This window comes from Lepisma saccharinum, chromosome 10, assembly GCF_977018435.1.
Source record: "Lepisma saccharinum chromosome 10, izLepSacc3.1, whole genome shotgun sequence".
NCBI lineage: Eukaryota > Metazoa > Arthropoda > Insecta > Zygentoma > Lepismatidae > Lepisma > Lepisma saccharinum.
Genome location: NC_139238.1, coordinates 32537827 through 32550384, shown reverse-complemented (window position 1 = coordinate 32550384; position 12558 = coordinate 32537827). Strand labels below are relative to the sequence as shown.

Here is a 12558-nt window from a genome sequence, read left to right as displayed (position 1 = left end):
TACCAAACCAACCAATCAATTTGGGAAACTTTGATAGCAGTGTTTTTTTCTGACAGTACACAAAACGTACTACCAGTAGGTTTCTCGTGGATCGAATAACAATTAATAATAGTTTCTGTTAACGAACGAAATATAATAAATAATCAAGTACCAACGTACAATTATCAAGATGAATTAAGCTTTGAAGATTGTCATTTTAACGTCAAACTTATCGGAAGTATCAGTACCTTTCTATCCAAAAACAAGGAAACACTATTGTAAGTATGATTAAACATACCAGTTCGATCCATCTGTACTAAAAATCACAGAGAAAGGTGGGATATGAACTTGCCTAAGAGGAAATGTTCACTGCATACTCTGTATTGTTCGCTTTGTTCATTAATGTTGGCACGATTTACTTTCGTCAACCAGACGCGGCGTGTTGTCTTCTGATCAACAATTATCGCGTCCCGTGCCCTGAAGCGCACCTTCTGTTCTTTCTCGGAAAATTCAAGGCTAAAGTGAGTTTCTGTTAAACAACGGAAAACTGCACAGTACCATCGGAATCAATGTTGAAATCTCCCGCCCGTCCGCTTGAATTCCGTATGTTTACAAGAACCGGCCTCGATCCTGGCTGCTCGATGATGTGACGTACGTGAAACCCACCTATAAGACGACGACGACAACAAAAAAAGAGAGAAAAAAAAGCTAAAACTCAACGGAATGGCATTTTAGTTGCTTGACCTGTCTCTAGAAAGAACACGGAAGAGATCTGAACTAGTGTGTTCGAGACGACCAGAACAGAAGCCATGGATTCTTGGTTCCTCCTGTCCATTCTTGTCTTTCACCTCTCCACGATTGACTCCAAGAAGTTTAGAACCCGTAAGTACAAACAATTGACGGTCTGTTCAATGATAACCGATTATTGAAAGTGTTCAGGACTCGACAAATAAGCAACGGCCGTGGCGGAGTTGTTGGCACATCGTGCTACGACGCTGGAGGTCCCGGGTTCGAATCCCGACCTGGGCAGGGGTGTTCATTGTGAGTGTCCCTTCATCAATATCATCACTCATCCACATGTTCGCGATTGGTCAAAAGTAGCAGGAAAGCGAAGTAAAATAAACCAAACCAATATAGAGACAAGCATTGGAGTCGCCAGATTCATTTGTAGTAGGGAGATGGGGTGCTTAAGCCTTCACCTACACAGTACAACAAACCATGAATGTTCACTGGAGATAGTGATCAACACCACGCTCCAGGAGAGTTACCATCAGGCACACATTTTAGGAGAGGTTGGTTAGAGTTAACTCCAGAGCTTATGCAGACATATTGAAGAATCCTCACCTGAAATCACCCACCTTGAGGATCGAACCCGGGATTCCTGCATGACAGTCAGACGCCTTACCACCGTGACTACAAAATTAAATAGTAAAAACAATATTGCAGAAACTAAAGCACTACTAAAATCCTTGTCACAACAGCTCCTTGAAGGCTAATGTTATTGAAGTAATATTTTTATTGTCAACTCTATTATTATTATTAATACTATACTATTGGGGATACTCGGTAAACCGGATGAGTTGATATCTCATACTCCTCTTTCTCTTATATATGTACAGTAGGGTGGAACGAATTATTTTTTTTAACAAAAATTCTAATAATGCGGAAAAGTTGCCTTTTGATGTAAAAACTACAAAAATAAAATTTGATGGTAATCGGAGCATGTCTTGAGGTACCGCAAGTACGATAAAGTTTCATAAATTTTAATTTTTTTGCTCTATTTCAACCTTTTCTCTAGTTTCTTATTTGCGCTATAGAAGCACAAATCAAAATGTTCGTACTTTTTATGCCTTTTTATTAATAGGACAAACGTTTTTTTGGGGTTTTATATTTAAGGTGAGGATAAAAAAATAATTATTAAACTATTAAATTTAAAACCCCCCAAAAAACGTTTGTTCTATTAATAAAAAGGCATAAAAAGTACGAAAATTTTGGTTTGTGCTTCTATAGCGCAAATAAGAAACTAGAGACAAGGTTAAAATAGAGCAAAAAAAATCAAATTTATGAAACTTTATCGTACTTGCGGCACCTCAAGACATGCTCCGATTACCATCAAATTTTATTTTTGTTGTTTATGCATCAAAAGGCAAATTTTCCGCACTATTAGAATTTTTGTTAAAATAATTTTTTTTCCGTTCCACCCTAATGTACAGTCACCAGCAATTAAAATAGAACACCTAGATCCTGAAATTCTCTCCTCCCTGCAAGCCGTCATGTGTGTTGCCTGACTTTACGGTGGTTTTAGAAGTTGCCATTGAGAATTCAAAATCCACTCATTGCGCCTTATAGTTAGGCAACACGCATACCGCTTTGCAGGAGGAGAGAATTTCAGGATCTAGGTATGTCCCTTTTTTATTGCCGGTGATGGTACATTTCCCAACTTTAATAGAATGAAATGCCTAGTCTTTCTGTTGTACTTTGCTGTTAGCTTTTATATACAATACATTGTTCAAGGCACATGTTTGAAGGTTAATGGACTTTGGATTTCTCGTTTTCGAATCCCGGCCTGGACATGGATGTTCTCTGTAAGTGTTCCTTCATCAGTTTCATCTCATTATCGCTCATCCTCATCGCCGCGATTAGCCAAAAGTTTCAGAAGCGTCGCTCAAAAAATAATACGAAAGTTAAGAGTATAAACAATGAAGACTGTGTTGAACTTCTCACATAATTCCATTATTGGAACTTTCATGCAATTTATTACTACGATGAAGTGCTGAATATAAGAGCGTGAAGTTTTCACCCGATCCCTGCATTTTGCACTAAAATTTACGATATTTTTCTGTTTCCTTTCGTTAATCTGCTGCCATTTAATTGAACTGTCAAAGCTCTGTTTTTTCTCATTTGAAATTAACGGTACCAATTTCCAGCGGTTGTTGACTGACTAGCTAAGTCCCTCCACTTCCTCCACGCCCCTGGTGACTTCCTTGGAGACATGCTACGTAACTTGTTTTCATCCAGGTCGTTGGGTACAGGCGACAACCTGTTCGGTATGTCCAGGGCGTCAACCTCTCTCTCCTCCACGCAGTATGTGCGTCCTGGGAACAACACCATTGCACTCTACCGAGGCTCAGGCGGTTGTGTGTTCCTTTGTCCCTTGTCGATCTAGCGAGAATTTCAGTACACCATAGTGAAGAATTTTAAGTAACTTTTGAGCTTTGTGAGCTTTTTTGAAGTCCACCTTATGCACCTGCTTGAGATTGGACCTACAGTTTAATGCTTGACCGAACCACTATGCGCCTCATCGCATATCGAACGCGATTCGATTGCAAGATGTTGACGTTACCATTACGCCATCGTGGAGGCATTTGAATAGCTTCCAAGCTGTTTCCCCGTCCTGAAGTGTAGCGGCTAGCAGGAATCAATCGTGATCCCATTACGGCGTTGTGAGCTACGTGCTACGAAGACAGAGATCCAAGGTTCGAACCCTATTTTCGGCGCCGGCCCCGTGGCGGAGTGGTTAGAACATCGCGCTACGACGAAAGCGGTCCCGGGTTCAAATCCTGGCCTGGGCATGGATATTTGTGAATGTCCATTCATATAAACATATCATCACTCATTTCCATCTTCGCAAATTAGCACAAAAAGCGAAGTAAAATAAAGCAAGTGAATCAATCAAACCTATGTTCGGCCCGTAATGCATTTCATCACTTCATTATTTCTTCTCGTCGTCGCGATTAACCCAAGAGGTGGAAAGTAAATAACCGAAATAAGAGTTTCAATGAGTTAAACACTCACCTCCAACATCCTTTTAACATCGTCCAATTTTCCCTTACATTCTTCCTGAAATATTTTACAAATATCCAATTAATTGTGGTAAATTTTCCCTTATACCCCCTAACACGAACTTACAAACCCAGTCGGAAAATTGTGGACGAACCCCAGATCGTACGTAATACGTGTATTGACGTAACGTTACTAAAATGAAAAGCCCTATGTAATATACGGCTTTAGGAACCACTTTGCGTGACAGCTCCTTGTCCGCTCAGAGCCCTGTTGTAGCCAGTCGATCAACTGTTTCGTAACAAGGGGGCTCGGATTCGATTCCTGAGTCTGAAGTGATCGAGCTAACCCAGTGTGAATACACAAATTATCCTGTGCGTGCGTGCCTATGTTTATGTATCTGTGTGTGTGTGAGTGTGTAAGTCTACAGGAAACTTCATTTGGACGCGTTCGTAGCAAAGGTGTACTTCTCGGTAGAACAAAGGGGCATTTACCATCTACTTTCCGCGTGGACATAATATTTTGGGGCTTCTTTAACTGGACAGTATTCAATACATACGAAAGAAAGTTCAAGGCGGACATGTTTAACTGTTGCGAAATTTAGTTAGCATCTCACAACCAACGTTTCTTTGGTACGAGTCCAGGCCTGCACTGTGAGATTTCATCATCAATTCCATCTTATCATCATTCACTTTTATCGTCGCGATTAACTAAAAGTGGAAGAAAAGCGACGTTAAGTATCAACAACGAAATATAATAAAGTGATAACCAAACTGCTTTAGTCAACCATAGTTTAGAAGAAAGGAAGTTTCAAATAGTACTTTTAATGGATGAGAATTTTATATGTTGTAAAGTATATTGAAATAGTAGGCTTCCCGATGGCGCAGTGGTAGCATCGTCGTAATTGTAATCAAGGGGTCCCGGGTTCGATTCCCAGTGGACGCACATAGTGGTTGGTTGATTGATTGAATTGTTGTTTTAAGTCCACTTTATGCACAGTAAGGCTAATCGGGACTGGACCTACAGTTTAAAGTGGAATCCGAACCACTTGTGCCTCCACCGGGTATCGAACCCGGGACCCCTTGATTACAAGGAGAAGACGCTACCACTGCGCCATCGGGGAGGCCCACACATAGTGGTTGGGATCCCACTTTAAACTGTAGGTCCAGTCCCGATTAGCCATACTGTGAATAAAGTGGACTTAAAACAATAAATCAACAACAAATCAAGTAATAAAAAGCGATAAGAATTTGCGAATAACAATATATTTTCGAAAATAAAGTAAGTTACATTGAGGTAAAAAAAACTAAAGTAATTACAACTTACAAGCTAAATTAATTAAGTGTTAGCCTACTGTGACAATGACACTCTGCAGCAAGGATTATGCGCTTGCTCATGACCAATAATAATTGTGCATTTATGTTAGGGTCTCACATGCCTTTCAAAGGGCCAACTGGCTAAGCCAATACGCCGCTGGATCATGAGTGGACAAGTATTTTCAGGTGGAGTCTGCTTCCGTATCCATGGATACGAATATTTTCCCTCTCTCTGTCTCCTTCTGTCACACTCATAAAATCTTTCTTATTTTCTCTTCCTACGTTTTATCTATTCTCTTTTTTGTTTTCTCTCTTTGTTTCTCTCATCCATCTTCTGTCTTCATACATTTTTCTATTTCTTGTATTTCCTCTATGTTTATCTATTTCTTGGCCCCGTACTATCTTACCGTATGTCTTCAATCCTCTCTGTATATTTCCTTTTTTCTTTCACCCTCTGTTTCCCTGTCTGCTTACATCTCTTTAAATTTATTTCCATCTTTCATTCATTCTCTGTGTTTCTCTGCATCTCTATTTATCCTACAGCGAGCACGTGTTTGTTTAAGTTCACTTTGTGCACAGCTAGGCTAATCTGATCTGGACCTACAGTTTAGAGTGGGATTCAAACCAGTGAGCAGTGTGTCCTTTCGGAGATCCAACACGAGATTTCCGAACTACACGGCGACAACTTTATCAACTCCCCCCCTCTCTCTCTGTGTGTGTGTGTGTATGTAAGACACAACCCCGTAGTTGGATATTTTGGGGCCCTAGGCAGGATTGTAATTTTTCTACGCCCGCTTCTACTGCAAATTACCGGCATTTTATGTTTTTCCTTTGATATTTTCTACTTATGCCATGGTTTGTGATATTTACATCCTCCAAATTTTGAAATGAGAAAACAAAAACTCATTAAAATAATATAGGTTATATTTAAAGATTCGTAGTTTCCATGTCTTATTTTCATCGATTGTTTGGTTTGGTTCATTTTACTTTGCACTTACGCCACTTTTGGCTAATCGCGAAGGACAGGATGAGTGATGATATGATTAAATTGATAAGGGACACTTACAAAAAAATACTCATGCCGAGGCTGCAATTCGAACCAGGGACCTCTGGCGTCGTAGCGTGATGTGCTAACCACTCTGCCACGGAGGTAGGTTATTTCTAATTTTGAAAAACTTATTTCTTACTGAACATTTTTAAAAACGTACTCCTTTGGGAAACAGAAAATTCCAACAGTGTGTTACGATATTTATAAACAAGCCCATTAGTAAAAGAAGATTAAGAATAATAATTAAATAATACGATATGTCATAAATCAAATGGTTAACCTCATAAATCCAAATGTAGTTATGATAGATACATTTTTCTGACGTGCTTGAACAGGAAGCGCATCTCTTTATTCCTAGCATCCCCCACCTCTCTTTCTCTCTGCCCACCCCATGGAAATTATCTTGGGACAACCCTGAAACCAGTCGAATTGTAACGAATATTGTCTGGTAATTATTCTGTCTTATTTTTTATCCCACTTGCAGGGTTAGTATTTATCAAAATCATATTAGTTTTATTATTTAGCTGTATTTGACTGTCTTCTAAATATCTTCATCTCCACAATATTTTAATAGTCAAGACGATTAGACTTTTAATTCGCCAATCAAAATTACTTTGTTCTTATTGTGGGTCTTACACCTTCTACAAAAATAGTAAATATATAAATAAAATCAATCAATCAGTCTAGGTAACTTACTTCTGCAGATAGAACGCAAGGTCATTCTCAAATTATCTATATTTATTGTATTTTCTCTTATGTATATAGTAAATTCTGTAGCATAATCCCACATGTTGTTACCATTGTCAGTAAAATTAAACACAATTATAATTCAACATTTTCAAATATTTTTTTCCAGCTGACTATATCCACCTGTGCAACCAGACAGATCCTGAGTATAACGATTGTGTCACTGAAGCAGTTCGTTCCTTGACTCCCCATGTACTTAAAGGTAAGCTTGAGAAAGTGGTTTGAAGGGATTTTGAGATTTGTTTCTTGCATATTAACAACATCAAGCCGGGGTAGTGTATCTGGTTGTATCAGTGGCGTACACAGGATTGTTTTTCGGGGGCGGCTGAACTTGTAGAATTGGATGGTGTATAGCTACGTTCACTGGCGTAATATATATATATACAGGGTGTCTACACCGAAATGCCCTATTTTCAATTTGCTCCATATACAAAATGAAATTAAACTAATTATTTTTTTTTCACAAAAATAAGTTGTATGCCAAGTTAAGTTTAAAAAAAAATTACAACAACAAATCAAAACACTTCCACGCGAGCCCCTGCGGTGACACGAAGAATGTCTAGTCTATATTCAACTTCCATCCAGGTCTGCTGCAACATGTCCGGAGGTATGGTACCAATCACTTCCACAATCCGAGTACGGAGATCTTCAAGGTCCCGCACTGCAGTGGTGAACACCCTGTTCTTCACGTAGCCCCAAAGAAAAAAAAATCTAATGGTGTGATGTCCGGAGAATGTGGAGGCCAATGCTCTGGTCCATCTCGTCCAATCCAGTATCCTGGAAATGTTTCATTCAGAGTTTTCCGAACATCCAGCAACCAGTGAGGTGGAGCACCATCTTGCTGAAACCAAAGGTTTGGTTGCAGGTTTTCAACCTGGGGAAAACAAAACAACTCCAGCATGTCTAGGTACGTTGTTCCTGTGACAGTCTCCTCAGTAAAGAAGAACGGTCCAATGATCTTGTCGCACATGAGGCCACACCAAACGTTCACTTTCGGGCTATCTCGCACCTTTTCCCTGATACTGTGTGTATTCTCTGACGCCCAAATTCTAACGTTATGCTTATTCACAGTACCAGAGACATGGAATGTGGCCTCATCAGAAAACATTACACTTGACAAGAAGGCAGGATTCCTGCCGATTCGGTTAAGCATGTCACATGCAAAGTCATATTGTCGTTGCTTGTCATCAGGCTTGATGATGGTCTGCAGAATCTGCACCTTGTATACATACAGATGCAACCACTTTCTGAGGGCCTTATGAACAGTTGCACGTGGCATCTGAAGTTCCCGTGAAGACTGATGAATTGATTTACATGGACGTCTCTGGAACGCTTGGCGGACATTCTCAACTTGTTCTTCGGAGACACACCGACCCCCTCCATGCCGCTTCAGAATGCTGCCAGTGTCTAGGAACTGTCTGTGCCATGATTTTATCCTCTTGGCGTCTGGTGCTGCTTTCTTGTAAACACAACGAAACTGCTTTTGCACCATCACAATGGATTTAAACTCCGCGTACCAAAGCACAGTTTGTGCCTTCTCCTGCACTGATGCCATTTTGGTTTTGATGGACAACTACACCAACACCAATGCGCGCTACACGTTGAAATATTTAGGCAGCAACTTTAAGTCCTTCTGCACCCAACGGACAAGTTAGACCTGAAACTAGAAAGATTTACTATTTTTAAACTGCCTCAAAAAATAGGGCATTTCGTTGTAGACACCCTGTATATATATATATATATATATATATATATATATATATATATATATATATATATATATATACAGGGTGGCTCAATAAGTCACTTAACACCCTCAGTACAAGGCCACTGCGGCATGGAATGTGAAAATGGCGATGACCAATCATTGCCTGGCCAAGGGGGAACCACATTGACGCCACCCACACGGTCGGCGGCCATCTTGATGTCCGCCATCTTGAATTCAACTTCAGAATTTTAAATGGGAAGGGGGTATATATCAAAATGGGCTAGAATTTCATGAGAAATGCAATGGTGAAGGTTTTTTCGACGTATCTTTAACCAGTAAAACGTTATGACTGAATTCTTGTACCAATTTGCTTCTTTTCGAGGTGTTAGAAAAATGCCTTAAAATTTGTTTAGCGCATCGGTAATGCATCGAGATCAAAGTGACGTCTAGGGAGAGAAGTTCGATGCCATTGCACACGATTTTAATCGGATACATCCATGAAGACCTGCGCATTATAAATGGTTGTCGTGAACAATTTACAGTGTGACGCTTCCATTGAATTAAAAGTCCTTCACAGTGACAAGGCTAATGTTCATGTTCAGAAGGAAGTCCATAAACAGAATATGCGACCCTTGTCATCTGATAACTAACTTTGGACAAAAACAGGTTCATAACGTTCCCATAAGTGTTCTGATGTTCTTCCCTATTGAAAAAACTCTGTAAAAAGTACCTTCTTCCATAAGCAAGGATGAAAAAAACTGTTTATTTAACAAATCCAAGTAGCCCTAAGCATTTAAGGTTCCGTTGATGGAAAATTGACTAACCAATCGTGTTCCACACGCACGCCACACCATTAACTTACCAACACTAACCATTCAGCTTTGATCTGTCGAAAATGGGTTATCAGATAAAAAGCATTGAATATTCTGTTTATGAACTTCCTTCTGAACATAAACATTAGCCTTGTCACTGTGAAGGACTTTTAATTCAATGGAAGCGTCACACTGTAAATTGTTCGCGACAACCATTCATAATACACAGCTCTTCATGGATGTATCCGATTAAAATAATGTGCAATGGCATGCGAACGTCTCTCCATAGACGTCACTTTGATCTAGATGCATTACCGAAGCGCTAAACAAATTTTAAGGCATTTTTCTAACACCTCGAAAAGAAGCAAATTGGTACAAGAATTCAGTCATAACTTTTTACTGGTTAAAGATACGTCGAAAAAACCTTCACCATTGCATTTCTCGTGAAATTCTAGCCCATTTTGATATATACCCCCTTCCCTTTTAAAATTCTGAAGTTGAATTCAAGATGGCGGACATCAAGATGGCCGCCGACCGTGTGGGTGGCGTCAATGTGGTTCCCCCTTGGACAGGCAATGATTGGTCATCGCCATTTTCACATTCCATGCCGCAGTGGCCTTGTACTGAGGGTGTTAAGTGACTTATTGAGCCACCCTGTATATATAAATGTAGGACATTAGAAATTCCATTGCTTACATAAATAAATTTCGTTTCTTTATTTTTTAGAATTTATGGTTATTTTAAAAAGAGCTTTTAAAAACAGATAATTACGAAATATTATTATTACGTATTTTCATTATCATAATCAATATGGGTTCCAGTTCCCATTTATAACCCTCGTTTTAAAATTTATTCAAAGACAAAAAGTGGTTATCGAGGGTCATTTTTAAGGAAGGTTTGCAGTTAGCAGTTTGGGTTTTCGGTGGCGTCTCGTCCCTTGGGGCTTCCGGGGCTTAGCCCCTAAAGAAAAACGGACGTATTCACGTAATTATCAATCACCATAACGCATAACTATCACACAGTCTTTTAAAAGGCGATTTTTACCCACGTAAATTCATCGTCTGTTGCAATGGATATGAAAGCGCTCCTAGCGTCATTGATGTCAATTATCGTTTTCCGGGGAACGTCGCAAAGGAAGGCGTGGCCTACACCCACCTACGCTACAGTGAAGGTCACATGCTAGCAGAGAGAGAAGGGGAGAGTGCAATGGATTTGAGTGCTGATTCGGGGCTAGTTCCGTTGCGTCGCGTTCGAATTCGCGTCTTGTTCTGTAGTGTTTTGGTGGCTTTCATTCGCTATGTTTGAGTGAGTTTGGCAGGGTTGATGTTCGAACACAAATTGATGAAGGACATAGGCTGTCAATTACAAGATACAATGGATTTGTCCGGAAAAATAGGCATATATTAAATAGAATTATCGATTGCTTAAAATTCTGTGGTCGACATGAACTAGCTCTACGAGGACATAACGAAAGAGAACAATCTTTAAACAGAGGCATCTTCCCAGATTTATTATCTCTTCATAGAGAGGGAAAACTAAAGAGGGGAACTTCGTGTTCTTTATTGTAGTGAAGAGTTGAAAAACATAAACTCTATCAGTAGATTGCATTCATTTTTTATTTAAAATTATTTAGAGGGTACCTTCCAGAAACAGTAAAAATGAGAAACATAGTTTTAATAACTCCAGTGGCAACAGCTGAATCTGAAGGATGTTTCAGCACATTGAAGTGCATTAAAACCTGCTTAAGAAATGCAATGCGACAAGACAGACCAAATGCCTTGGCACTTGCTTACAATAGAGATAGAATACATTTCAAACATAGAGGGCTTCAACGAAAAAGTAATAACAAAATTTGCTGAGCAGAAGAACAGGAGTCAACGTTCGTAGAAAGGTATGTTTCACAACAATACCTGTTTCTTTTGTAATCATGTGAATTGTCATTATACGCGTATTTTAAATTCTTTAAAAAATAAGTCCAGTTTTGTAGTTTAGAAGAAGATAAATACCCGGTTTTTTGTATTTCATGTAATTTGTCATTACATTTTAAATTCTTTCAAAAAAGTAAGTCCAGTTTTGTAGTCTAGAAGAAAAAAATACCTATTTTTTGTAATTCATGTGAATTGTCATTATATTTTAAATTCTTTAAAAAATAAGCCCCCTGACAAATTTGAGGCCACGAGACGCCAATCCGAAACCGTTTTCCCGACTTATATACTACTTTCAATAACATGTGTAGGCTGTATGTATGTCATTTCCTCCAGCCAACGTTTTACAGTGCATGCATTTTTGCCTTCGCCGGCCCCCGTGGCGGAGTGGTTAGCACATCGCGCTACAACGCCGGACGTTGGGCATGGATGTTTTGTGAGTGTCCATTCATCAATTTCACCACATCATCACTCATTTCCATCTTGGCAAATTAGCCAAAAGTGGCACAAAAAGCGAAGTAAAATAAAAGAAATCAATCAATCATTCTTATCTTCCAGGTATGAGGGAATTCCGCACACCTAAACTCAATCCTTTCAACATCCCCAAAATCGATGTTTGGCAAGACAGTGGATTGGTAGGAGCTGACGTCGCAGTCGAAAATTACGAAGTTCGAGGAATGGAAGGGCTGCAATTTACGTACATAAAGTAAGGGAGATCTTTAGCTCAATCAAATCGTAGAATACACACAGAACTCAAAGTGTGTCAATTGACACACAAAAGTGCATCATTTTTTTGACTCCAATGACACATTAAAAATGCATCAACCCGAAAGATTCACCTAAATTCATCAAAATAAATGTGTCAAATGATTCACTAAAATGCATCAAACCGAAAGATGCACCTAAATGCTTCAAAATAAATGTGTCAAATGACACATTAAAGTGGATATTTCGTTTATGCACCTATACGTGTCGTTGGAGTCAAAAAAATTGATGCACTTTTAGTGTGTAGTGTGATACGTTCAAATGCGTCATTTTTTCCCCTTTTCTAACTCATGGGGGTTGCATACCTGCAAGGGAAAAGTTCCAATACATTTCTCCACTGTAAAAAATATTGCACTTTACAAACACTTTCTTGAAGCACTTCACATTTAATGTGCTTCAGAAGTGTTGAAATTGCTGAAAAAGTGAAAGAAAGGAGTATTGTCAATATTAAATATTCTGCAAGTGTTCAAAGTGCATT

At 39.2% G+C, this 12558-nt stretch overlaps 1 protein-coding gene across 1 annotated transcript in view; it reads left to right on the top strand.

Annotated features, from left to right (window-relative positions):
• Nucleotides 1-747: 747 nt before the first annotated feature.
• The window catches only part of LOC145994314 (uncharacterized), an 82035-nt gene continuing 70224 nt past the window's right edge, over nucleotides 748-12558 (top strand). Inside the window, exons 1-3 of the mRNA XM_083130417.1 lie at nucleotides 748-861; nucleotides 6980-7072; nucleotides 11874-12021. Coding sequence (XP_082986543.1) covers nucleotides 789-861; nucleotides 6980-7072; nucleotides 11874-12021 — 314 coding nt within the window. The 5' untranslated portion in view covers nucleotides 748-788. The remainder of the gene's footprint in view (nucleotides 862-6979; nucleotides 7073-11873; nucleotides 12022-12558) is intronic.